The sequence below is a fragment of the Aspergillus saccharolyticus genome, assembly GCF_003184585.1.
Source record: "Aspergillus saccharolyticus JOP 1030-1 unplaced genomic scaffold BP01scaffold_66, whole genome shotgun sequence".
Taxonomy (NCBI): Eukaryota; Fungi; Ascomycota; class Eurotiomycetes; order Eurotiales; family Aspergillaceae; genus Aspergillus; species Aspergillus saccharolyticus.
In genome coordinates this window covers 44,333-70,198 of record NW_020290676.1, presented here as the reverse complement: position 1 = coordinate 70,198, position 25,866 = coordinate 44,333, and the positions used below count along the sequence as shown (strand labels likewise).

Sequence of the window (25,866 nt, the reverse complement as noted above, 5' to 3'; positions counted from 1 at the left end):
TCATTGCAGATTGCTGTGTACATACTCATTTCGCTTGACGCTTCTCACGTCAATTACTGATCGCCGATTTGCGCCATCAGCATAAGATCCTACATCCATTATGTGAGGAATGAAATCATGTCTGGCCATTTCGCACGCAGGCTGTACGCCATTCTGAATCCACTTCTCGGGCATGGATCGCAGGCCAGTCGCACATCATTGAACCCGGGCAACCTCTCTTCCAGGCTTTTTTCAAAATGCCCACTCGCAAAGAACCCATATCTACCGTCACAGGTACCGAACAAGGCCACGAGGCGTCTTGCTTCGGGAGGTTTCCTTGTGCTTGGAGCTTCCTCGAGTTCAACTGCAGTCGAGACCCGCGCAACTTGTACTATATCTTCCGAGAAATTACTTTATCACCTTGATCGAAGATCACTTATGATATTCTTTCACAACGCGTCGAAGCGCAGATTTCACAGACAAGGCGACGAAAGTTACCAGGTCAAGTCCAAGACAGATCAGTGTCGAACAAGTCGTGATACTCATACACCCCATCACATTCCCAGACACGACAAAGACGATGTCTTGCAAGCCAACGAGGTGCACAAAAGGCTGCAATCCAACCGCCACTTAATCGACCGTTTACCGCACATGCCACACTTGCATCGCCCTACAAAGGAAGAATTGCTCGCTGCAGCGAATGGGTTTTGGTCTAGACTCAAAGTGCGGTTCAAGTGGTTTTCTATCAGGAGCGTGCGCCCCTTCAATTTGGACGAAATCACGGCTCTTTTTTCCTGGGTACTTCTCGGGCATGTACTCTGGGTAGTGTTAGGCACGACAACTTTCTTCTCGTTGCTGATTATCGCCATAAACACGGTCTTTGCTCAAGGTTAGTCGCCCGGCACCTTAGCCTCTGCATAGCCCAAAGCTGATTATGTATAGAAACACTAGCAGGGTGGATAGGCAATTATCTAACCAAGTCATCAGGGGTGAAGGTAGTCTTTGAGTCGGCTATTGTGCCCAAATGGAGGGATGGTGTGATCACGTTCAAGAATGTTTTTGTCTCAAGACGACCAGGTCAAGGGACCGGAAATGTTAGTAAAGGATCGTCGAAGACTGCTGCGGCTGTAGCTGCTGCTGCAGCTCTTGGGAGCCAGCCCAGTCAGGAGCTTCCCGATGCGCGATCCTCGTTGGATGAGGAAGACACGAACTATACGCAGTTTGACGTGTCAATCGAGACTGTCAATGTTACCCTGTCTTTCACCAAATGGATAAATGGTAAGGGTCTACTTCGCGATGTCGAGGTAAGAGGTATAAGGGGAGTCATTGACCGCAGGTACGTCCATTGGTCGGATGATGACCTGGATCCCAAGTCATACCGGCACGAACACAGTCCTGGGGACTTTGAGATCGATTCATTCAAAATGAGCGACGTGCTGGTTACAGTATATCAGCCAGACGGTTTCAGGCCCTTTCCTGTCAGTATTTTTTCGTGCGACTTGCCTCAGCTAAGGAAGCAGTGGCTTCTATATGATTTCATGTCGGCCAACATTATGTCTGGATCGTTCGATAATTCGCTCTTCACAATACATCCTCGTCAAACACACAGCTTCACCGGTGCGCAGCTTGATGGTGGTACTGAGGATGGCAAACCAAGCCCATGGAAAAAGCATAGCAGGATACGCGTGGATGGCCTCAACATTGACCACCTAAACCGTGGAGTTCAAGGACCTTTCTCCTGGATACACGAGGGTACGGTAGATATCGTTGCTGACATCATGTTTCCGGTTGAGAACGATGAGAGTCTTGCTAAGGTCATGGTCGACTTTTATGATCGGCTAGAGGCCACCGTCACATCCAACAATGACCACGAGTCGGCCTTGCCCAAATCTCCACTTAGCGATTTCGCTTCCGAGGATGACAAGCGTTTCTTAGTCACTGACCTCCGTCTCCACTTGAATAATGTCAGAGCGGTGGTTCCTCTATTTACCCGGGATCTATCTTACATAAATAACGCATTGATTCGCCCCATTGTCGCTTATATCAATTCAAGACGCACCTTCATTCCTGTGAACTGTCGTCTTGTCAAGCGGGTTTGTGATTTTGACGGCAGCTGGACGACTTTTGATAGCGGTTTGATGGACGATCTTTCCGCGGCAGTAAGTTCGACATTACAGTCATTTTAGGGCTATGCTAATGACAATCAGGTGTACGATGCTTTCGCTCGAGATGTTGTAGATGAGCAAGCTCGGAAGCGGCGATTCAAGAAAGTCGGTTTTTGGTCACTGCAGCTGGCCGCCCAAGCTATCTTCATGGGTATGGCTGGAAATATAGCATGAATTCTATTTCTGCAAGGAATAGTTGGCGTTTAAATCGATGCAGCCAGATACTCTTACAAAGGCATCAGGTTAGATTGGGAGTTCGTGTCTGCGGCGTTGCATTCACATTTGCCTATTTCTCCTGGCGAAGGACACGTACCCTTCACCATTGCATATACCTTACACCCATCAAGTGGACGTGAAGCATCTTTCTCTGCTCTTTGCGCTCCCCGGAATTCTTATTTTCACATATTGGCAAAGACCTGAAGCGTAGAATAGACGGACGAATGAGTGCCCTTTGTTTTGCATAGGGTCTATCAAAAATTCGAAGACTCAATGGGTAACCATCTTATCATAAAGCAACAGGACCTATCACTATCTCAGAGATAAGCGCAGATCGAAAGCCCGACAAGATGAAGAGGTTACTCCTGGAGACTGACCCGCGTACGAGGTCCAGTGCATCTAGCCTTGCAGATGGTGCCCACAGGATTTAATTATTGTTCTCGTTCACAACACATCTCAAGCCCACCTTGTATATCATACTAGCACTGTCATTGTCTCTCACTGGGTAGCCGCGTATAGTTTGCTCCAAAAGAAAGGTACTTCACACTGGAAGCCATTGACACCATGCTTACTCCGTCCGCCCCTTTCCCCCCTATTTCCTCTTCTGTCCTGTCCTTCCCCACACAAACCAATGTCGGCGGCAAGGCATTGACAAATCCTTTCCCTTACTCTTATCACAGTTCGAACTAACTGTTCGCGACATTTTAGGATCTCGTTTTGATTCTCTTCGAGGCTACTCCATCGCTTTGCTTCCGATTCCATACCGTCACTGTCCGCACCTCAAACGAGTGCACAGGGACAGCCCGCTGCTCGAACCCATCCGCTCCATCTCTATGCTTGCCTTCGCCTGAACTTCTGGAAATATCGCTCCGTTGCGACGTACCTCTCCCTTTTCCCGTTGTGCTCATGCAAATTCTCCGGCTTATCGCTTCATTAGCGTCTCAAGAACGTCCAACCCTGTGAAGCAGCAGCCAGCGTTATCGGGAATGACTAAAGTCAGTATGATATAGATATGAGCGGACAATCGTATGATAGTCGGTCGCATAAGACGCAAGGATCATTCGGCCTCAATACCTCGATAACGCCTCCCTCGATGTCGCCAGCCCATTCCTTACAGTCAAACTCGGAGAAGCGTCAGGGCCAACGTGTAATGCCCCGTACATCATCAATCGACTCTGCAATATCCTCTCTATCATCTGCGTCACAGACCAACAAATCTTCTTTCGATGCTAATGCGCTGAGTGAGGCCGACATCGGAAATCTAATAGCTACTGCCGGATCCGCTGAAGCTGTTATAATACATTTGCTCAAAGAAAAGCATCATGCAGCAACGCAAAATTCCCAGCTCTGGAGGCTGGTTGACAAGCAACGCACACTCATTTTGGGACTGAACAAAGACCTTGAACGCCAAACAAAGGAGAAGGATCGGTACAAGAAAAAGGTTAAAGAACTACAGAGTCTGCCACCGCCGCTACCGAATCCGACGAGCGAGTTCAAATCATCTGGACGGGCCGACGTTGGCGCCACTACCTTTGCTCAAGAACAGCCTAAAGACTTTCTGTGGGAGGATCGAGCAGCACTGCCAGATAATGCAGGTCTTGATGTTCATGATAGCAGTAATCGCCTGCACAGCGTGCTTGCAATTGACAAGCAGAACGCCTTCAAGCCGGTGAAAGTGCCTGAGCAGCATACGGATGGGAGTCTCTTAACACAAGGCTACCAATCCACATATAATACCAGTCAGGAGCTTTTTGTATCCAATCCAAACGGCCTCGCAAGATCTAGCTCGGTCGACAATGATTGTAGACCCAGCGGTGGCAGTTCACAGAGGGTGTCTCAATCAATTCGAAAGCCCCCTCCGTCGCCACTTAATCTCGGCCAAAAGGACCATAACCTCGCTTACAACATGGAAGATTCTGATTCGGGTTCCGAGTATGAGGATATCTTGACAGTGGAGGAGTTTCCTGCGAAGCGCGGCAGGAGACGGACAAGAGATGAAGACGATCAGGATCGTGAGGCGATTCGTGCAACAACCCAGAGTCCTGTCCATGAAAGCTCGGTTCAACGCGGACATAGTACACCGGGCGCTAGACAATTTTCAAACTCACAGCAGTCACCGCCCACCAATTATACGGACCCCAGTAATTCAAGCCATGTAATGGCACGTGCAGGGTCAAATCACCAACGTCCCACTATCACCATCCCGAAGAGCCCTGGGCTACCACTAAGTCCTCGACCTGAAGATCGTCCACTTGGATCCCCTTTGCCGCGTTTGCCCAGGGATATTCCCACCTTGGTTTCCTTACCCAAATCTTCTGAGAGCACGCTCTCCGGCTTGGCCCTGTCCCCTCGAAATGTTAATTATCCCATGTCATCTGCTTTGGGCCCTACTACTCTAACAAATGAAAGCGCTGGGTATAGCTTAGCTTCCGTCGACTCAATTGGTCAACATCTTCCCTCAATCGATGGAGCTGTTAAGGTAGATATATTTCAGTCTTCTTTGAGTTTCAATGGAGTCTACCAAGGCTTCATCTCTGAAAATTATCCAGGCCTTTTGCTGCCCCCTAATGCGCTGCCCCTGGTCCATGTCAGGGTATCATCTTCGCGCTTGCGGCCCTCCAGGAACAGTTACCTGGCTCCAAGGCCATCGGAAGAGGAGCCAGTATTTACTTTAGGTGTATTCTCTAGGTCAGACAACAGAGAGCTCTGGCGTGTTGAGAAAGTCATTGCAGCTCTTCCTCTTCTAGACCAACACTTGAGGCAGCTAGTCTCTTGGGGAAGCAGGTTACCAGACCGGTCCATCTTTAGCGGGCATTCACCTGCCAAAGTCGATGCGAGGCGTGCCCTCTTGAACTCTTATTTTGAAACTCTCCTTGAAACGCCAATGGATGAAAAGGCAGCATTGATATTATGCCAGTTTCTCACTTCTGACGCGATTGAAGCTCGGGACGATGAATTGAGCCTCCTCAAAGGCAATAATCTAGCTGGAATTGAGATTCGGCGAGGTCCAGATGGCAAACCTCGCAAAGAGGGCTATTTGACCAAGAGGGGAAAGAATTTTGGCGGATGGAAAGCCAGATACTTTGTTCTCCATGGCCCTGAATTCAAGTACTTCGAATCGCCAGGTGGGCCTCATTTGGGAACAATTAGGATATTGAGCGCTCAGATTGGCAAGCAGTCTTCAAATCCAAGCAGCCAACCAGCTTCCCCGTCTCGCCTTGAGGATGATACTGATAATCAGTACCGACATGCTTTCCTCATACTCGAACCGAAAAAGAAAGATTCCACTGCTCTTGTTCGTCACGTTTTGTGCGCTGAGAGTGATGAGGAGAGAGATGCCTGGGTTGATGCGCTGCTGGAGTACGTGGATGTGCGAATGGAAGACAATGAAGGACCCTGTAACGCATCCTCAAAAGCACAAACGCCTTCTGCGAAGCCAGCTCTAAACGCGCCTACAAAGTCTAGGCTATTTCCCAATACTAACTCCAAGAAACAGAACAAGGGCCTCGATAACTCGGATGCCGAAGGCATCGATGCTGTCCAAGGATTTAGTTATGATGACGCTGTCCCTGCTGAACCGCCCGTCCTTGGACCCGCCGTTGATAGACAGACTCCTAAATCTCCTCTGGTCTTTTCAGGGTCCCCAACAGAGAGTCAAGACTCCGGTCAGGATTATGGCCAAGTTCCACCGAAAGTAATTTCTGGTCCTACTAATGGAACAGTGATACAAGACGCAGGGGCCTGGGGTAACAAAACTGCAACAAGCGTCAAGGAGAAGAAGAGGAGTATATGGGGATTTCGCACGAGATCATCAATGGATTTAGCCTCACAGCTTCAGGCAGCCTATGACAACCCGTCACCTCATATTATCAGTACTCCTGAAAGAAGAGACTATGTCAGGCCCGTGTTTGGTCTGCCGTTGGCCGAGGCAGTGCAATTCTGTTCACCCCAGGGCCTTGATGTTGAATTACCGGCCGTGGTTTACCGATGCATAGAGTATCTCAAAGCCAAGGGTGCAGAGTCCGAAGAGGGAATATTTCGATTGAGCGGGTCCAATGTTGTTGTCAAGGCTCTCAAGGAACGGTTTAACAATGAAGGTGACGTGGACTTTCTGGCTGATGAAGAGTATCATGATGTGCATGCTGTCGCATCTTTATTCAAACAATACCTCCGGGAGCTTCCCACGACCGTCCTAACCCGTGAACTGCACTTGGAGTTTTTGCGAGTCCTCGGTAAGTACCATTGACTTGATGGATTCAAAGAATGACACTCATATCTTTTTAGAGCTCCAGGAGAAGAAGCAGAAAATCTATGCTTTTAATGTCCTTGTGCACCGATTACCCCGGCCGAATCTTACTTTGCTACGTGCATTGGCACAGTTTCTGATGATTATCGTCAATAACTCGGACATTAACAAGATGACCATTCGAAATGTCGGCATTGTATTCGCGCCCACCCTCAACATACCAGCGCCAGTCTTCTCCACTTTTCTCACTGATTACGAAGAGATATTCGATGAGCAACCAGTTAGCAATGGGACATCAAAAACTCGTGATGAAAACTTTTCAGTTCCAGAAGCGTCCTCTTTCCCTTGTCGTCAGGTGCTACCAGATGCTGGGACGTCTACTCTCAGTCGGACAGCGAATCGGGAGCAAACAGCACATAATACTTCTGCGCATGCAGAGTGTGTTCCTAGCTTTACGCAACCAAGCTACAAGACTTCCGTTAATAATGTTGGCTCGGAGGGGCCTCAATTGAATCAGTCAAGTTCGCCTACTGTCAACAGAATGTTATCGCCGAATGTGGACAGCACTCGTTCAACCAAGGCCAAAAGGAGGGAAAGCTCTCTTCTATTCATGGACATCAACCATAGCTTTTCACCTCAAGGGCAAGATGACTAAGCTGGTTGGTATGATCTCGGCGCTTCATGCAATGCAGCTGGGACGAATCGACCCTACCCAGGATTTCCTGGCTACTGCCAAGTTCCACGCTCTGTATCAACACACCACTTGTCGACTTGGTCATTGGTAACTGTTTATATACTTCCAGTCACTCTTCATTTTTGATGTTACATCACTCGTCTCTATCTTTCATCGCCGTCCTCCCTCTTCCGTTACCTGCCTTGCCTTTCGCTGGTTGATTAGCCTTCGATACGGTATCCTTCCATCCGTCGAGTTCAAGCAGCATACCCCTGTCCGGATGACTAGCCCTCGAATGAGTACAAAAACGGCTCTGCATTCAATCAGGTTTTCCAAAGGCACGGCGGGGAATGCTTAATGCTAATGATAATATGAATATGGCGTCTTTCTTTGCTTGCTTCCTTTGTCCTTTGTGTTATCTCTTCGATACCGAGCTTCGTGAACTGCCACTTCCGACTTGGAATTAAAGAGCACATGTCGCAGATCTTCTCAATTCATACTTTCATGCTCGATGTGGGTCACAAGGTACAGAGACCATATACCCAGTCTTCCGTTTGATTCGCTTTTGGTTTCAACCTGTCATGCCTATGCACACAAAATTGCATCGCAGCCTGGTTTGTCTTAGCTTATTGATTGGGGTCCATTCATGTCTCCTTGTTGCAACCATTAAATACGCCTGTGTCACCCCGGAGTACTGCAGGTACTTTCTTACCTTGGCGAATCTATGAGCTCTGTCATCAATGTGCGCTGGACAACATGTGTTGGTCGACTGCCAGCTCTATTCAAGCGGCCAGCACCACTTGCATTGTCGTAAGCCCAAGGTAGTATATGTACTGGGCTCTATACCATGTCAAAGTTCTATTTACGTCGCATATGTACATCTCAGCAGGAATGTGAATATCCAAAGATTTTAGAATCTTTTCGATCGCTCGCCCTTGCGAAATCCCATCAATTCCCCATTTTCGCGTACCCAATCCCGGAAACTATCCACCAATGCCTTCGCCATCCCCTTATTTCTAGACCTGCCATGGGATGATAAAGCACCACGAGCGAATTCAACGCCAGGAACGTGCTCTCCGGTCACATACTCAGAGCCCATGCTAGGCAAAACGTTTTCCCCGGCACTAAGGCTGACAAACAGAGCAAAAGGCACCAACCAGACGCATAGTCCGAAGTAAGAAGCCACTTCAGTGAAGGTCGGCATATCCTCAGCGCTGATTTGGTATGGGTGTCTCCAGCTTGTTGGGCTCCGGGTCGAAGGCAATGGTTGCGAAAAATGTCGAAACCAAAGCCAGTGATTCAACCCTACGAGGACACATGACAAGATGAAAAGGGGGTCCGAGAGTTTCACAAGTGGAAATCGACGTAAGTTGCTGGCATAAACAAGGTGAGAGCCGATACTGAGCGCTGAAAGGCTGAGAGGGAATCGATCAAATAAGATAAGAAGAATCTGGACAAGGATGATGCTGTATATCAGCCGGAATAGCAACCGACGGGCAAGAACAGTGTGTTCCTCGACGAGCTCGGACAAGTAGTACAGCCCCGATGCTGGCGTGAGTTAGTACTGTGGCCGGATTTCCTACTTGCCATGTTCAAGGAAATGAGGCTCATGAGGTTCAGTGTCGTTTCCACTCATCAATATACGTACCAATAGCTAAAGTAAGGAAAGCAAAGCCGGTAATCACCCCCAAGTATCCTAATAGCGGCAAAATCCACATGGTTCAATTTGCAGTGGGCGCAGACAAGATCGCCGGATTCTTTTTGTTCGTGTACGAGAATTTGACCCGTTGGCCTGATGTCAGCAACAAGCAGCTTGGTTTCCTAGGCTGGATTGAGAAAAAAGAGGTTTATGTGCAGAAGTCCATCACCATACAGGAGTTGTCGATGGAAGCAAGCACCGTCGCTGGAAATGACAGAGGGAGGAGACAGAACTCGGTTGGCATATATATGTGTTGCTAGAAAGTACCTGCTAACAGTAGGTTACCCGAATGCATACGAGACTCATTTGCCTGATGAATGCGGGCGGGCGGCGAGACTAACTTACTTCGTAGCCTCAAAGCCCTGGCAAAATTATTCCGCCTTTCCCTCTTTTCTGTTATCAGAATCTGCAATAATATGGTACCGAGGATTATAGACATGGTGGGCTAGGATCATTATTTATGCAGTCAGAACTACTACATCTTGCATTAATCTCCATTATCAGGCCACAAGAAGCGTAGGAAGAAGGAGCAACGACTACTTCTGGATCGGATGGATGAGTAAGGATACGGGACGAAGTGGAAGACCTCAGGCATGCGAGTGGGTGAATGGTAGGGTGCAGACAGAAACATTGTAAGAGAGAGCATTTTAAGCGAGGCGGCAGTGCTGTTGCTGCCTTCCCGCATTTTTGGACAGAGTGACCCCAGCCTGATCCAGGTATGGTGCAGGATGATACTTTCACAAGGAGGTGTTTTAGAGCTAGATTGATGTTATATTGTGTAGGACCCACTTCCCGTACCTAACTATATTCCCTGGTTCATATTATATGTTCCTGTGTGAGAAGTACTTTCCGATACCTCATATCGATAGTATAGAATACTTCTCGCTACTGCAGCGATGATTAGAAAGCCAAAGAGTTGGTAAAGTGGTGGAGACCGACCTAGTTCACTATAACCATGGAATCTTGAAGACCGTATGGCTTTCCACCGTCATAAAATAATTAATACCGTAATAAATGAGGACCACTTTTACAAGGTTTTCGCTCGGGATCTGTCTATCATAATAAACCTTGAAAAAAATCAACACCGAGCCCCACGATGAAAGACAGAGCATGCATCTGTATTTATCTGCAACATTGTACGCAAGTACACAAGGTGATCTGACACCGTCTTCGACACCGCTTTATCTAGGATGCAGCCGGCCACTGAAGTGGCTTATACTATCGACAAGCCGAGCGGTGTAAGACGGGGCAGAATTTCAATCCCTCAGCAACTTTTTCTTAAACTTGACATCCATATTCAGATCCCACAAACCACATACCGACGACCATGTCTCGCCCTGAGGATACCCTGTGAGTGCCGTCATCTGTCGCTATACTTGTATAACTCAACCTAATATCACGTGAGATATGCCGATCTCCATTATGACGACCGGGAGGCAAAGAAGTATACCTCTTCGTCGCGAATCCGCAAGATTCAGTCAGACATGACCCACCGGGCACTCGAACTCCTTGACCTCCAATCCCCATCCCTCATTTTGGACGTCGGTTGTGGCTCCGGTTTATCGGGTGAGATCCTTTCACAGGCTGGGCATACGTGGATTGGCATGGACATTGCTCCCAGTATGCTCGACCTTGCCCTGCAGCGGGAAGATGAGGGTGTCCTTAGCCTAATGTTGGCCGACATCGGGCAAGGGGTCCCCTTTCGACCCGGGACGTTCGATGCAGCCATCAGTATAAGTGCAATTCAATGGCTCTGCAATGCAGAATCAAGCGATGTTAGCGCCGAGGGTCGGTTGCGGCGGTTTTTCGAGGGTCTCTACGCTAGCCTTCGACGCGGAGGCCGCGCAGTCTGTCAATTTTACCCCAAAAATGATGCTCAGCGGAGCATGATCAGTGGAGCCGCAATGAAAGCTGGGTTCGGGGCTGGTATCCTCGAAGATGATCCCGGCACAAAGAACAGCAAGTTGTACCTCGTACTCACTGTCGGTGGCGGAGGTCTCCAGGGCGATATCACAGGGATTGTCAATGGCATGAGTGATGTGGACGTGCTCGATGCTAGAAAGACAGCGTTGGGGAAAGGGAGACCACTGTCTTACCGAAAAGGTGATAAGGCTTGGATTTTGCGTAAGAAAGAACAAATGACCAGGAAGGGCAAGGTGGTCAAAGCAGATTCCAAATACACTGGCAGAAAACGGCGCCCTGCATTCTGATTGCATGTCTCCAAATCCATAATTCGCACGCAGGACCTACAGACATAGGACTGCTTCCGGCCACAGATTTTCCGCAAATTGAGGCACAAAAATCACCATTGCCGGATTGGGATTGTGCTGAGTCTGTTTTAAATTGCAGCTACACGCCAAGCCCAGTCTAAGGCAACGGGGCTATGGTCTAACAATACTCACCTGGCCTATTCACTACACAAGTGCGGTGCACTCCTCTCGCCGGCAAAATGATATACGGTCTCCGAACCATTTCAAGCAGAATGCGTGGTTTGGGACTACGGAGTCGGGATTTAAATTGGCGTACAGGTATTGCGTATGTGTCCACTCTGCCCAAGGATGATAGCTCGCTTAGGAAAGACTCAAGCTTGCAGGCCGTTAGAAGTTGAGAGTCACGCATGAAAGCATCGCTAATAGATTGTCTTTCGTTCAATATGTCATCTACCTTGTATTCCAAATCAAGCTATTCAGATGTTTGCCAAGACAATATAGTGGTGTCGGTGGATGATAGAGAACTTATGGTAACAGTTTCAGAAACAAGCATGGTCTACCAGTCAAAGAATAGATTAATAGTGAATGAGCCTGTACAAGCTCTCATCATCATAATCATAGCAAGATAAAAGAGATCCATTACAGAGCAGCCTCCATCTTGTCGAGAACGGCCCTGGTGAATTCATGGGTGGTGGCCTGACCGCCCATGTCACGAGTTCTTGTTTTCCTAATAAGTGTAGCGTTAGCTGAAATTCGCAATGAGCCTTAGATCACTTGAGCAATCACATACCCTTCACCGATCACATCATACACAGCCTTCGAGATTCTGTTCGCGTGATCATCCAGGCCAAGGTGACGAAGAAGCATGGACCCGGAAAGAATCATGGCACTAGGGTTCGCCTGATCTTTGCCCTTAATATCAAGACCAACATGGCGGCATCCGGGCTCGAACACAGCAACGTCACGACCCATGTTGCAGCCAGGAACCACACCAGGGCCACCAACGAGGGCGGCACCAATGTTAGATAAAATGCCACCATACAGATTGGGCATCACCATCACATCGAATTGCTGGGGACGTGAAACAGCCTGCATGGAAGCGTTATCAACAATCATGTCGTTGACCTCCAGGGTTGGGTAGTTCTCCGCAACTTTGTGGAAAGTGCTCCGGAACAGACCATCCGCAAGTTTCATAATATTAGCCTTGTGGATGCAGGTGACCTTCTTCCTATTATTAGCAAGCGCAAAACCGAAAGCGAACTTTGCGATGCGCTCAGACTTGGCACGAGTGATGATTTTCAGCGACTCCACAACACCTTGCACGGACTGGTGTTCAAGACCCGAGTATTCACCCTCGGTGTTTTCACGGATGATGCAGAGATCAACGTTCTCGTGGCGTGTCTTGTAACCAGGAATGTTCTTAATGAGGACAACCGATGCAAAAATATCAAGCTCCTGACGAAGAGCGACGTTGAACGACTGATGACCGGAACGCTCGACAGGGGTAAACAGAATACCCTTCAGACCCAGCTTGTTGCGTCGCAGAGATGCGATGGACTCCTTAAAGAGTTCCTCCGAGTGCTTATTACCGGTGTCCACACCACTAACATCCACCTGCTCCCACTCGATAGGGACATTGTCGGCCTTGAAGATAGTTTTCACCGATTCGGCAACCTCGGCGCCAATTCCGTCGCCTGCGTTGAGAATTGGGAATCAAATCAGTAACAAAACAGGGTAATGACATGAGCAGAAAGGATGTCAGGGCCAACAAAGGAGCGGGAATGTATTGTAAGAATTAAAATGGTCAAAGTACCTGGAATGAGTGTGACGGTATACTTGCCGCCATACTTGGTGGGCTTGAAAATGTCCGACTGCACGCTAGCAAAGGCTGGTGGCACACGTTAGTCACCAATGATGATCGACAATCCGTATCATGGCTTGAAGGGAGAGTTGGCGCACATCTAGCTGGAACTGAAGAACGGGCAAAGGTTGGCACCGCAGCGCGACGAAGAAGAGACTATCACAGATGAATGCGTTAATAGGCGGAACGAGCGTGGTAGTTGAGAGAGTTATTTCCGCTCATCTGCAGGCAAGAGAACGACAGAAGCGTAGAGAGGGGCAAATTGACATAAAGAATCGCTTCGCGCCCTCTCTCTCTAGGAGAAGCTGAGCTGGTGGAGAATGGTGTGCGGCCCAGTGAGCTCAGATGCGAAGGATTGACCCGAGCAATTGAGGTAGAAAAGAGAGCAGGCATTTATAGCATTTGACTTACCTGCGCAGGCTGCGCGGTCCTGAGAGAGAACATCTTGATTGACCAGAGTTAAAGAGACAGAGAACAAAGAGAGGGGAGGCGCGGATAAGCACTGGTTGGCAATGAGAACGGAAAGGAGGAGAAGAGACGGAGACGGCAAGAAAAGAGCGAGGCGAGAGGGAGAGAGATGCACGAGAGCCGGAAAAAACGGGCGGATCTTCTCGGCATCCACCATGACCTTTCCTTTTTCCCTTACAACAACACGGGCCGATCTTATCTCTTGCCTAGTGCCTAGCTCGGGCTGCTAACTACAGGGTAACTACGGAGTCAATCGCCTTTTATTCTAACCACTGGAATATGTCATTCAGGTATCCCCAAGTCATATTCTCCATTTTCAGTATTAGTCCTTCATGGCTGACCATTGAGGTAGCAGGTCTCAGTCGTCCTACAGCCCCAGATTTTTCATCAACAATTCCCTTCTCGAGACTGTACTGGTATCTGAATCCTGGTGAAGATGAACTCAGAATGCGGTACATCTGACCTATTGATTGTCTTCTTAGGGTCTGAATAACCAGAGGTGACGAACTTGATTTCCAGCTGATACGCATTCATACCTATTGAGGCTTATTCTGGCCCAGATTAGCTAATCAATATACACCTCTGTGGCATTGAGCCCTATTCAGGCCCTGATCGAGCTACATCAAGATCGCAGAAGTCATGTGAGATCCCAAGCGATACTGCAATTGGTTCACAACATACTCTCGGAAGAGTACTACTGCTATCATACAAACACTCTTTCAGGAGGCAGTGTTAGGGCTGCCTGCTTCTTGTCAAGTTCTCTTCACAGGCACGAACATTCGAGTCTATACTATTGATCCTTCTTTGAGCCTTTATAGCCAGGATCTCTTTCTGTCTATTGACTTTCGAATTCGCAAGAGGACAAGGTGTCATGCCTTTGCACATACATTCAAGAACTGGTCCCAGCATCAATAAGAGTCCGATCTATTGAACCATATATTCGATGACAATGACAGCACCGCTGGCTATGTCTGGGGCTTGCGATATATAAGATGATCTCCCTTTCGGCGTTTCAGTGGTCTTCACGGTGTCAGAAAACAAGCAAATCTATCATATATTTCCATGATCATATATTTTCCTGCTGAAAACAACATAAACCAAAAACCGTTAGTTGTCTCTTGATCTTCCACCGCCACCATGAAGCTCCTGTCTCTTATACTCGCCACTCTTGCTGCCACTACTGTGCAAGCTGTCAGTGTTCAAAAGTGGTGCTATCTCCCTGGCCAGCCTTGTGCCATGATGAAGCGTGCAGCTGATGTGACTGGAGAAGTTAAACGCTCAGCTGACGCCTTGGCCGAGGCTATGGCAGAAGCTTCCCCTTCGAAATTGCAGAAATGGTGTTACTTGCCTGGACAACCGTGCCAAAAGATCAAGCGAGCCGCCGAGGTAGTCGATGAGGTCAAGCGCTCCGCTGATGCTCTCGCAGAGGCCATGGCAGCACTCGACGAAGAGTAACTGTGCGCTAGCGTGGCGCTTCGAAGTGGCTCTCTTTCTGCCACGGCTCCTGCCCTGCCCGGGGCTCGAGAAGCATCTACGTCTCTCTTTTATCTCTTGATTCTTTGTGCTATCACTTCCTTTCTCTTTAGGACACAGTCTGATTTGTGATACATATGCGATGTCTTCACTGGTTTTCCTGCCACGATCATGGAGCCTACGTTATACCAGACGGTGGCGATATTTCAGTTCAAGTGTTTGGCTGAGTCATTCCTTTGCTTCATGCTCCGCGGACATCCAGCCCCTTGCTTTGTGGCAAATATAGCGAAGTGTCTCCTTCCTCCACCAGCTCATGATCCTGGATACGACGCTAGCAGCCTCGATTTCGTGTGCCAATGGGGAAGGTGAAAGAGGGGTGGGTCAACAAAAGAAGGGACACTCGTGGGGTCAGATATTAGGGCGATACGCAGCACGGAGAAATAGTATATAAATCTCGCTAGCATGTGCATAAACATCTGTCTCCATTTTCCCGACTCGTTTGGTGGGGTGTGCCTTAGTGCGAAATAAAAAGAGAATATTTCTTTAGCCTCCGAGCTTTCGTACGAATATCAGACGATTTATTCCAATGACACCAGGATTACACATAGCCCGTGCCTCCAAAGTCTTCCTTGTAGTTCCCATCTGTGGTAATCGTGGCTTTATATGCTACGGAGGATGGTACGCTGCCGTAGCATCGGTAGCTGCAGAATCTGCTCTCAGGAGCTTGTAGAAGCCCTACTGTGTATGAGTATGCACTAGCAGGTCTGACATTACAGCTGTCTTTGTCAACATATATCCAGGCAATAATACGCTGTCACGGAGAATCTACATAGCCAGGGCGTGATTATCGATCTATGTGCTCAACCATGCCAAAACGACACTCCCACCATCGCTGCCCCTGGGACCTATAGACAGGATCATTTGCAAGCTTATATGGTGCTCCTGTGCTAGGCTCGCGTGGTGGATCCACGTCTCTTCTCTCAGGAGATTCTCTAGCAACCTGAGCAATAGCCCCATAGCCAATGATCATATATGGCTCGGCGTACTGGCCGGCAAACTGATCGACGCCTTGGTCTGACATAAGCGTATCAAAATTCTCAGTCGTACCATTCTCAAATGATATGTCCCAAAAGTCGGGAATGTTGGTAGCCTCATTTATCCCATCGCTATTTTGTATTTTGGAGCCCTGAGTATCGCCCCGGACGATGTTGCATTGGTGCTCTAGGGATGATTGCCGCATTTGTGACAAGCGCGACCGTTGTTCTGGCATTGCTTGATCGTAAAGCTCACATTGACTAAGCGATAGTGTTGATGGATCGACATTATGCTGTCTAAGTGTGTCAATTGCGACAGGATGCATCTCCATATTGCTGGCCGATTCCTTTGGGCGAGCTATATGCGCTGAGTGATGATAGTGTTGCGTGATACTGTATAGCGCTGTTGAGTGGGGAGGAACAGAAACAGAGCACCTTGATTTATCGTTGGCAACGGGTGATGGGAGGCCAAGTGTCATACTCCTCTCGAAAAGTATTGTAAGTCCTTGTTGAAAATTCATCTCACTTGCAGATGCCGACGGTCGGCACTAAAAGTCCTTCTAATCAGGAGCCGAACAATGAGTAGTGCTGGATTATCTACCTGAGAACAGCATGAGACTTTGACAAATGGGCCGAGCTCTTCTGATGTATCCATGATCTGGCTGCACAAGGCACACTGAAAGGTAGAGATAGAATCCATGATGGCTATCGTTCAAAGCAAAGAGGATCAATGCGTCAGCAAGGGGTGTGAATGGGTGGTTGGCAGCCGGTAGTTCGTTTGATAGATTCCCCTGTTCATGTATTATGGTAAGGGTAGAGAGATTCGAGGAACAAGCACCACAGTTATGGACGAGCTATAGGAAATCGACCTCTACACAAAGAAATAGGGCAGGAGGCGTATGCTGCCTAATTGCCCGATTGCCCAAATCCTCAAGGTTGGTTGGGCATGTAAACTTAGAAGACCAGATAATCTAGTCTGTAGCCAGGAATCAGATAGACAGCAAGCATAAGTATGGACACCCGGATTCAGTTCGTACAGGCTAACCTTGCTATTCATCGGCACTTGCTTACATTTGACCCCGGCCAGGAACACCTCACGGTAGGTTAGGGACAACGTCATTCTGCTGCACATCACCTGACCTAATCTCTCTAAAGCGGCAAGTGGTCTGTGCTAACTAAGCTCCGTCCGTCGAAGGCCCGCTGTTGAAGATGGTCTAGTCTAGGCATAATCATTACGCGTGAGGCCCTTGCCCCCCTTCTTCGAAACACTCAGTTTGAACTACTGCTTATCCTACTTTCAACGACAGTGACCTTTTGGTTTTGACTTTTTCGACTTCTAAAAGCTCTTAGCTATCATCTGTCTGCACCAAACACTCGCATACCTGTGTATCCGCTTCGCGCTTGCTTTGCGACTATTCACAACCGCCATGGTTCGTTTGACCTGTATGCCCTGTAACGCTGTGGATTCTGCTCTCACAATTCTGACGCTTTTATGTTAAGACATCTATCGGAACCGGTTATGATCTCTCAAACTCCGTATTCTCACCAGATGGTCGCAACTTTCAGGTATGTCTGTGCGAGTAACCTCAGGGCCTGCCAAGCCAATGACAATCTGCCGCAGGTCGAATATGCGGTCAAAGCTGTTGAAAATGGAGGAACGGCCGTTGGTATCAGATGCAAAGACGGTGTTGTACTGGCAGTGGAGAAAATCATCAGCAGCAAGCTCCTGAAGCCTGGTGCAAACAAGAGGATAGCCACAGTTGATCGCCATATCGGCATTGTAAGGAATTATTCCTGCTATTAGACACGGATATGACTTGCCTTTGTGAACATGTGCTAATTTGTACGCTTCTCTCAATGTAGGTCTCAGCTGGATTGATCCCTGATGGTCGGCATTTCGTCTCTCGAGCGCGAGATGAAGCTTCTTCGTGGAGAAACGTTTACAAAGGACCCATACCAGTCTCTGCTTTGTCGAACCGACTCGGCAGCTACGTACAGGCCTACACACTCTATTCGAGCGTGAGGCCCTTCGGGGTGTCCGCTATTATCGGAGGCTGGGATTCCGAAGCGGAACTTGCCGTTGACGGTCAGGTTGGAAACGGACCCAATGCAGGTTCTGGTGGAAAAGTCGAGGGTGCAAAAGCTGGAGGTCCAGGGTTATACATGATCGAGCCAAGTGGCCTGTATTGGGTACGTACCTCATGGACCGCAGGTTTTGAGTTTATGCCTTGTGCTAACCATATCCACAAGGGTTATTATGGCGCTGCAACCGGAAAAGGTAGACAGGCTGCTAAGGCTGAGTTGGAGAAGTTGGACCTGAGTGCCGGCAATCTGAGCCTTCTAGATGGCGTGAAAGAAGCGGCTCGGATCATCTACGTTGCCCATGAAGATAGTAAGGACAAGGATTTCGAACTCGAAATGACTTGGATTAGTACACTCGACGGTCCAACACACGGAAGACATGAAGCGGTACCCAGGGAGCTTCTCGAAGAAGCAGAGCGGGCGGCAAAAGCAGCCCTCGAGGGAGATGATGAGGAAGATGATGCCACAAAAGGCGATGCTGTTGACAGCGAACGCATGCAAGAGTAAAGGTTCTATATTTCCGGTCTATCGATGAGTACGCGGATTACGCGAGGCTTAACGGCCCGAGCTCTTCTCAAATATCTTCAAATTTCATAATCAATGGCACGGCCTTCGCTTAGAATGAATCGGCCAGTAAAATGAGTCTGCATCTGCTAAGGGTCCTTGAAGAGTGATCATCATTAAGAACAAGAAAAGTCCATTACTTTCAAACACGTGTGCATCCACTACCCGCTCCACCTAGTCTACACATTTCTGCCTTCAGCCCAGTCTCTTCTTTTTGACCCGAGTTCCACAGCTGCATTGCCCCAATCCTCACCGTGGTTATGCATCCCTTTCTTACCCAACCCAGCTCTTTCCAAAGCTTGTTCCTCGTTAAGAACAGTGAGTACACCGAAAATGACGGGCACACCAGACTCCAGTTGGACGCGCATCAGTCCGTGGGTCACAGCATCGGCGATGTACTCAAAATGCATGGTTTCCCCTTTTATCAAAACACCTATCGCTATGATGGCATCGAATGGCTTGGGCAGATCAGCAGTCGGCGACTGGGTAGACTGTGTACCGAGGTCTGCATTCGAGGAGGAGAGCAAATCTGTGGCGCTAATTCCCTGAGCAGAAGTTGAATTTCTAGCAGCTTGAATCTGAGAGGCGGCATATATCCTAGAAGTACGGCATTAGGACAAGAAACAGTACCAATTAGAAGCTGGCTTTTCCATCGCGTTCGCTTACCGCTGCGTGGCGTAGGGCAACTCGTAACTGCCTGGGACAGTGTGCATAGAGATGTTTTCCTCCAGAACTCCAGCAGATAGAAGGCGTCGCTTAGCCCCATCAACGAGAGGGCCGATTATTTCCATGTTCCACCTGGCGTGAACAATGGCAATTCTGAGCCCCAAGCCTACATGGACCAGTAGTCAGTGACAGGCTAGAACCAAGGTGGTGATTTAGAAAGCCCCTCACCATTGTAAGTCTGCGCAGCTCCGGGGCCTTTGATAGAAGACATGTTTCAATTGTACTGAATGGTGAGCTCTGGTGCCTTCGTGGAGTTCTTGAGCACGGGGTGTAAGAGGAGTCTATGTAAGTTGCCGTTTGAGCTGGAAAGTCCGGATTAAGGTGGGGTTCCGACCCAGCCCCGCTGCACTTCTCCATAGTAGTACCTATGGACTTTACAGTGGGAGGACAGAAAGATGCACCCCAAGGTTTAGTACAGACCATCCATGCACTGCCTACCGAATCATCCGCTCGATGAATATGCATAGCCATTAGCCAAAGGCGTACCTGCGGGCAGACTAGGCTCAGTCGGACGAGAGAACGAACTCCCGAAGAACTGGGGGATGCTTTTTCCTTGTAATGTGACTTACTACGACTAGACTTCTGAGCTTAATCTCCGCAACATACCCTGGCTGAATCTACAGGCAACATATAGTCATGGAGGATTGATCGGCACATATACCTTAGTGCAATTGAAGTACCAAGGGCAAGGACTGTTCTGAAGACCGTTGGCTCGGAACCATACACAACAACGAAAATGCACAGACAAATAGTGTCTGCAGCGCTCGCATTCTTTTGTCGTTAAAAGCTTAAAGTCATTTGTGTAAAAACTATGGTAAGGAACAGAGCAACGCAACTCAAGTCACCTACTGAGCCCATGCTGAAACGCAAGGGCTACTCAACAGTCACTGACTTCGCGAGGTTCCGGGGGAAATCGACGTTCAAACCCTCAGCAACCGCGAGCCAATAAGCAATCAGCTGGAGCGGGATAACATTGATAAGCCCTTGAAGACAGTCAACTGTCTTGGGAACTTCGATCTTCTCTGTCTGAGCTGATGAGAATTCGGGGTCATCATGATTGCAGATGACAATGGGGCGACCTCCGCGGGCAATAACTTCAACATGGTAAGTATTTCCGTAATGGCCAAGATGGGACCCAATAGCTCAAGACCTTGGGTGCGATGAGTCGATGGTACTTACCTTGCTGATAAGCATTCAACGACTTCGTAAAGATATTGTCTCTGGTGAGGATCATAATGATTGGCAAGTTCTCGTCAACAAGAGCAAGGACACCATGCTTCAGTTCACCCGACATGACAGCCTCGCAGTGAAGGTAAGAGATCTCCTTAATTTTCAGCGCACCTGGGGAAAGAATTAGTGGACACAACCGCAATTGCGAGGGTCTAATGGCATACCTTCAAGAGCCGTGGGAAATTGACCACCTCTGCCAAGCAGAAGCAGGCTTTTCTGGTCCTTAAAGAACTTCGCACACATTTGCTTGATGGGCTCATTAAGCTTGAGAATCTCTCTAAACTGGTCCGAGATTTTGGAAAGTCCATCCATGATCTCCTCACGTCTCTTTTGCTTGGAGGCACGGTCTTCACTCAAGGAAAGAGCGAACATGACCATAGCCACAAATTGCGAAGTGTAAGCCTTGGTTGAAGCAACACCAATCTCGGGGCCAGCATTGATATGAACACCGCAATGTGTCAAAAGAGAGATGGAAGACCCCACAACATTGACGATACCGACAGTCAACGCTCCTCTCTCCAGACAATACCGGAGAGCCATAAGCGAATCTGCAGTCTCCCCAGATTGAGAGACGAACACACACGTATCGTCGCGGAAGATTGGCGCCTGTCTGTCTAGGAAATCGGATGCGAGCTCAACGGAGATGGGTATCTCAGTAAGCTCTTCGAAAACTCCTCGCACAGCCATACATGAATGGTAGCTGGTTCCACAAGCGACAAATATGATTCTTCTGCAGCGTCGAATAGTGGAAATATATTGACGGAGCCCACCGAGCGTGACTTGTTTATTGGCAACATCCAGTCGACCTCTCATGGTGTTGACCACAGACTCCGGTTGTTCGAAAATCTCCTTTTGCATGAAATGGTCGAACTTTCCTTTCATGATCTCCTGCAGCTCGAGCTCAATTGTCTGGATAGCGCGGACATTGGATGTTCCATCATCTTTGGTTAATCGGTGAATGTTGAGCTGGCCTTCATGTACATGAGCGATATCATCATCTTCTAGGTAAAGAACCTTCTTCGTATGCTCGACGATGGCGGACGGATCTGAGGACAAGAAGAATTCTGCCGGCTGGGGGACACCGTCGTCAGAGAGGAATGCACGAGACTGGGAACGATGCAAAAGTGACTTGTCAGGAGGAGCAAGCAGCCCAGTAGCAGACTTCTTGATGGCAACATTCTGAGAAGCCTGCTCAGCTGGAAGAGCACCATCTTCTGAAAATTCGACGTCAACAAAGTCGACCTTCATTTTCTTGGAAGTCCGGACACCGATGACCAGAGGAGACCCTTTGCGCGCAGCGATCACTTCATGGGGGTAGTGCACAGATTTGATGAGAAGTCCAAAGGCACCCTCAAGCTCCTTCACAACGGCCTTAGCCAAAACAGTGAATTCGATGTCCGGCTGTTGGTCGTACAGATACTTCGTGAGCTTGGCGATACACTCAGTATCGGTTTCTGTTTCGAAGCGGAACCCTTTGCTTTCCAGTAAAGCTTTAAGCTCCTTGTAGTTGGTGATGATACCATTGTGGACGACAGCAAATTCCCAGTTCAAATCGGACCTGTGCAACCACACAAAGACCGTATTTCTCAGTCGGATAATCGAAGTTTAGTAGAGATACTATACGTACCTGTGTGGGTGGCAGTTCTGACGAGATGGAGTTCCGTGGGTTGCCCAACGAGTGTGGGAAATACCAGCATGCGACTCAAAAGTCTTGGTGAGGTCGGGCTTGGACTCCTCAATAAGCTCTTTCAGCTTTGCGACCTTTCCAACCTCTTTGAAAGCACAGACTTCATTTTTCTTGTCGCCATCGATTGCGAGCCCAGCAGAGTCGTAGCCACGGTATTCGAGTCTTGAGAGACCTGCGTAGTGTTAGAACAATGCGAGAAAGGATCGAGCGGGTGCTGAATACAGACCATTGAGCAGAGTATCAAGGATGTACTTGCGGTCCCTCTCGACAAGATAGTTGATGTATCCGAAGATGCCACTGAATTGTCATACAGGTCAGAACAGACTGGCCCAGACGTCAGGGAAGCGAAACAAACCACATGTTGAAAGTCCTATTATAACGTGGTTTAAACAGATAGCGGAGTGTTAATTAGAACGCACTGGTATTGGGCGTCGATCGATGTTCCGCTAATAGGTGCCGACTATGGACGAATATGTTAGGCTGGATGGTGAAACTATAGAAGGGTTTCAAGACATTTTAGACATACGCTGCCGTTATTCTTCGGTTGGGATACGATCGGAGTTATGATCAAAGGAATGGTGTGGACAATCAAGATAGAGAGAGGAGCGGTGGGGGAGGGGTTCGGAAAAGAGAAGTTAAAAAGCAGAACAGGCAGAGGTATTAGTACTTGAGGGGGGGAATCAACAAACAATGAAGGTCGGAAGGAGGGGGAGCTGTTATGTTTTATGTGGTAAGATTGACCCACAATTTGCACACAGACCAGGGAAGCTGCTACAGGCACTCCAGGGCACACTCAACCATTGATCAAATGAGGTGGCAGCCAATAAGCCCACCCTGCGCCTCACACAATCTATTGGTATGTTTCACTCGTAACTTGGCTCAAAATATCAACCGCTGGTCAACGGTTCATGTTGGCGTTTCCCCCGCGGTATGGACGATTGCCGAACGATATAAAGACCTTTGCTGTATCAATAATCTGTGTATTACCAGTTCTCCAATGTAGGCACTAAGTTTCCTACAGTACTTCACCGTCGGGAATCAAGAATAACCACCTGGTGTTATATTTAGTCAGATCGAATTATAAGGCTGTGACCCAACGCTACGGCATGGATCCAAAGACCATACTGTGTACTCGTGTAATTTTGATGAATTGTCATTGATTCAACGTAGTTACTCTTGCCGAACGCTTGAGAGGCCACGCCGCCGCAGCCCTCTAAACATAGCTTTCTAATAATAGACCACTGATACTTTAGTGGCGATTTGTGCCGTGGTAGGTAATGGCTTAGCTTGGCTAACTATCGACTGACTAACTAAGAACTCTCTTGTCTTCCAGACTCGGTGAAGCATCTATGAAACGGATGAACTGTAGGGTAGTTATTTGTAGTGTCGCTGATTCAGCTAAGCTCAAGCACACGGAGTATGTAGTTTTCTGGAAAGGAGGGTTGTACTTGTCATCGACAGGAGTGGCCGGGCTCGCCGGATTAAATTTCCTGGTAAAGTCTACTGTTTCATATTGTATGGCATTAGGTACCTAGATGGGTTTCTTGTAAACATCTATGTCAACAAGCTAAGGTAGATGAAGGGGGAAAGGGGAAGGGGTGCCCTGTGGCCATTGTCTTTGTACGGTTATTGACTCGGGAAGTCCCTGCCTATCCTTTCCTAGTATTCCGTATTATCCAGATATACTCAGTAGCCGCGGTAGGCTGAAACTTGGATGCCAAGAAGCACCCCACAGCCCCTTTCCTCTTAACAGTTATGGTACTCGTACTCGTACTGTGTATAATTTTATACCACCTTATAGTATACACTACCATATACCGTGACGGTATGCGTTCACACAAGCAGTGTAGATTGCCTACTGCGGCAGATTGAACATTAAACCTACCCTTCTGAGAATTGGCCTCCTTCGGGTTCTGACACTGTCCATTGACGGCTAACATTTCTAGCTTCTCGGTGGATAATAATAGGTTGCTTTTTCAGAATGGAACATCAGGTATGTGTCATGATATTGATTGTCTACTTCACTGCTTGCAATGCCCCTTTGATGTGAATACTTTCGAGAGCCGAGTTTATTCTTCTATTCTCTGCATATCAGCATGGCTCTAGTCAAGCCATGCTACTGGCTCATGGTGGCAGCAGCAGACGCCGCAGCTTAATGGGTCAATTTGGATCATTTTGCTCCTGAGGCCGATGGCTCCAAAACATCCAGGGAACTCAGCAGTCCATGGACCATCTTTTCTAGAAGAATCATAGTTATTGGCCGGTAAGTTGATTAGTAGCCTCCAATTCAGACCTTCGAATTAGTTAGATAGCTTGAATCTACCGAAGGCAGTCCATGATTATAGGGTCCTACAGTTCAACTGATCCCCACACTGACGTATCTGTAAAAGGCTGAAGCCAGTAAGCCATCCTGTAGCGGAACTTGTAAAGTTCCACCCTGTCTGGATTCTTTATTAAAAGTAAGTCTTTGTTTACTAACTAGTAAAGTAGAGCTTACTAGTTAATAGTTTTTTATATTAAGCTAATAAACTCTCTAAGAATTCTATTCTATAGACTTTTCTATATAATATAAATATTTAGATTAAAATCTAGGTATTTTAGATAGTTCTCTAAGTAATTTAACTTTAGATTAGTAACTTTACTATATAAGCTTTTTATTTCTTAATATTATAAATTACTTTTTTATAAATAATAAAATAAATATAGATAGAATATTCTATAAACTATAATAGTGGAAGTAATTAGATAAGCTTAGATATAATAGTAGACTTAGTAGATTATCTAATTAGATCTAGTTTCAGCTATTCTAGTTATATCTATTAGTAAGCTTAGAATATCTTAATCTAAAGTATTTAATAAAAAAGACTAGATAGTAATCTCTAAATAGCTAAATATTATTAAGATTAAATTCTATATTAATAGATAATTTATTAGAAATACAATAAAATAGATCTAGTATATATTTACTCTATTAACTAGAGATATAAGAATAAAGATTAATTTTTAAATAAAAAGAATAGTAGAAATTCTAATATTATTATAATAGAAAATTTAGTAGATTATCTTTAGCTTAATTATAAGATTCTATATGGAAGAAGAAGATTATTAGTTATCTTTTTATAATTAGATAAAATAATTACTTTATAGATTGTTACGGGACGGATGGATCATACTGATCGAAACATGCCTTTGAATAAGAAGAAATAGCTGAAGAGCTATTTTATCAGTTTATATAAAATTCTTTTAGATGTATATAAACTAATCTAGTACTAGTTTAGTATATAGTATATAAGATCTTAGATACTAACTAGTATCTAAAGCTAAGTTCTATATTAGAATCTTAATTCTATAATAGAAGTCTTCTTCTTCTTTCTTATCTTTCTTTATGATTTATATTTATATAATTAGTAGTATAGATTTAGAGTAATAGTTCTTTAATTCAGCTTTCTTTCTAGATAGTATTATAGCTAGTTAATAGATAGTATAAGTATAAATAGAGTCTATTTTATTTACTATTATTTTCTTTATTATATAACTCTTCTTAATTTAGTAA

The 25,866-nt window shown here is 47.1% G+C and overlaps 10 protein-coding genes across 10 annotated transcripts; 5 read left to right on the top strand and 5 right to left on the bottom strand.

Moving 5' to 3' along the window:
* Positions 1 to 630: 630 nt before the first annotated feature.
* BP01DRAFT_387263 (mitochondrial distribution and morphology protein) lies at positions 631 to 2,318 on the top strand (the record flags this gene model as incomplete). Its single annotated transcript, XM_025577731.1, has 3 exons — positions 631 to 868; positions 922 to 2,138; positions 2,187 to 2,318. 3 exons carry the CDS (start codon positions 631 to 633, stop codon positions 2,316 to 2,318), a joined length of 1,587 nt encoding a protein of 528 aa, XP_025426508.1.
* Positions 2,319 to 3,247: 929 nt separating this feature from the next.
* BP01DRAFT_209521 (GTPase-activating protein BEM3) lies at positions 3,248 to 7,725 on the top strand. Its single transcript, XM_025571073.1, has 2 exons — positions 3,248 to 6,592; positions 6,645 to 7,725. Exons 1-2 carry the CDS (start codon positions 3,373 to 3,375, stop codon positions 7,259 to 7,261), a joined length of 3,837 nt encoding a protein of 1,278 aa, XP_025426507.1. The 5' UTR covers positions 3,248 to 3,372; the 3' UTR covers positions 7,262 to 7,725.
* A 464-nt stretch (positions 7,726 to 8,189) lies between these two features.
* Positions 8,190 to 9,266, bottom strand: BP01DRAFT_351148 (uncharacterized protein; the record flags this gene model as incomplete). Its single annotated transcript, XM_025573830.1, has 2 exons — positions 8,928 to 9,266; positions 8,190 to 8,827 (listed from the first exon to the last, which is right to left on the bottom strand). The coding sequence occupies exons 1-2, from the start codon at positions 8,995 to 8,997 to the stop codon at positions 8,190 to 8,192; spliced, it is 708 nt and encodes a 235-aa protein (XP_025426506.1). The 5' UTR covers positions 8,998 to 9,266.
* Positions 9,267 to 10,305: 1,039 nt separating this feature from the next.
* Positions 10,306 to 11,188, top strand: BP01DRAFT_387261 (18S rRNA methyltransferase BUD23; the record flags this gene model as incomplete). The annotated part of the gene is made up of 2 exons (XM_025577730.1): positions 10,306 to 10,328; positions 10,384 to 11,188. The coding sequence occupies 2 exons, from the start codon at positions 10,306 to 10,308 to the stop codon at positions 11,186 to 11,188; spliced, it is 828 nt and encodes a 275-aa protein (XP_025426505.1).
* Positions 11,189 to 11,574: 386 nt separating this feature from the next.
* On the bottom strand, positions 11,575 to 13,588 carry BP01DRAFT_329730 (isocitrate dehydrogenase (NAD(+)) IDH1). The gene is made up of 5 exons (XM_025572995.1): positions 13,461 to 13,588; positions 13,148 to 13,205; positions 13,002 to 13,076; positions 11,979 to 12,882; positions 11,575 to 11,915 (listed from the first exon to the last, which is right to left on the bottom strand). The coding sequence occupies exons 1-5, from the start codon at positions 13,491 to 13,493 to the stop codon at positions 11,828 to 11,830; spliced, it is 1,158 nt and encodes a 385-aa protein (XP_025426504.1). The 5' UTR covers positions 13,494 to 13,588; the 3' UTR covers positions 11,575 to 11,827.
* Positions 13,589 to 14,183: 595 nt separating this feature from the next.
* BP01DRAFT_361175 (mating alpha-pheromone PpgA) lies at positions 14,184 to 15,143 on the top strand. The gene has a single exon (XM_025576087.1). It carries the CDS (start codon positions 14,655 to 14,657, stop codon positions 14,970 to 14,972), a length of 318 nt encoding a protein of 105 aa, XP_025426503.1. The 5' UTR covers positions 14,184 to 14,654; the 3' UTR covers positions 14,973 to 15,143.
* Positions 15,144 to 15,658: 515 nt separating this feature from the next.
* BP01DRAFT_361173 (uncharacterized protein) lies at positions 15,659 to 17,047 on the bottom strand. The gene is made up of 2 exons (XM_025576086.1): positions 16,626 to 17,047; positions 15,659 to 16,572 (listed from the first exon to the last, which is right to left on the bottom strand). Exons 1-2 carry the CDS (start codon positions 16,722 to 16,724, stop codon positions 15,835 to 15,837), a joined length of 837 nt encoding a protein of 278 aa, XP_025426502.1. The 5' UTR covers positions 16,725 to 17,047; the 3' UTR covers positions 15,659 to 15,834.
* A 32-nt stretch (positions 17,048 to 17,079) lies between these two features.
* BP01DRAFT_209085 (proteasome core particle subunit alpha 7) lies at positions 17,080 to 18,772 on the top strand. Its single transcript, XM_025571072.1, has 7 exons — positions 17,080 to 17,127; positions 17,220 to 17,262; positions 17,332 to 17,454; positions 17,525 to 17,590; positions 17,646 to 17,804; positions 17,888 to 18,214; positions 18,275 to 18,772. Exons 3-7 carry the CDS (start codon positions 17,452 to 17,454, stop codon positions 18,611 to 18,613), a joined length of 894 nt encoding a protein of 297 aa, XP_025426501.1. The 5' UTR covers positions 17,080 to 17,127; positions 17,220 to 17,262; positions 17,332 to 17,451; the 3' UTR covers positions 18,614 to 18,772.
* BP01DRAFT_351128 (lumazine synthase RIB4) lies at positions 18,707 to 19,892 on the bottom strand. The gene is made up of 3 exons (XM_025573829.1): positions 19,565 to 19,892; positions 19,337 to 19,502; positions 18,707 to 19,267 (listed from the first exon to the last, which is right to left on the bottom strand). The coding sequence occupies exons 1-3, from the start codon at positions 19,605 to 19,607 to the stop codon at positions 18,850 to 18,852; spliced, it is 627 nt and encodes a 208-aa protein (XP_025426500.1). The 5' UTR covers positions 19,608 to 19,892; the 3' UTR covers positions 18,707 to 18,849.
* Positions 19,893 to 20,269: 377 nt separating this feature from the next.
* Positions 20,270 to 24,253, bottom strand: gfa1 (glutamine--fructose-6-phosphate transaminase (isomerizing) GFA1; the record flags this gene model as incomplete). The annotated part of the gene is made up of 7 exons (XM_025577729.1): positions 20,270 to 20,490; positions 20,576 to 20,737; positions 20,791 to 22,184; positions 22,254 to 22,485; positions 22,540 to 22,610; positions 22,733 to 22,773; positions 24,173 to 24,253. 7 exons carry the CDS (start codon positions 24,251 to 24,253, stop codon positions 20,270 to 20,272), a joined length of 2,202 nt encoding a protein of 733 aa, XP_025426499.1.
* Between the last annotated feature and the right edge of the window lie 1,613 nt (positions 24,254 to 25,866).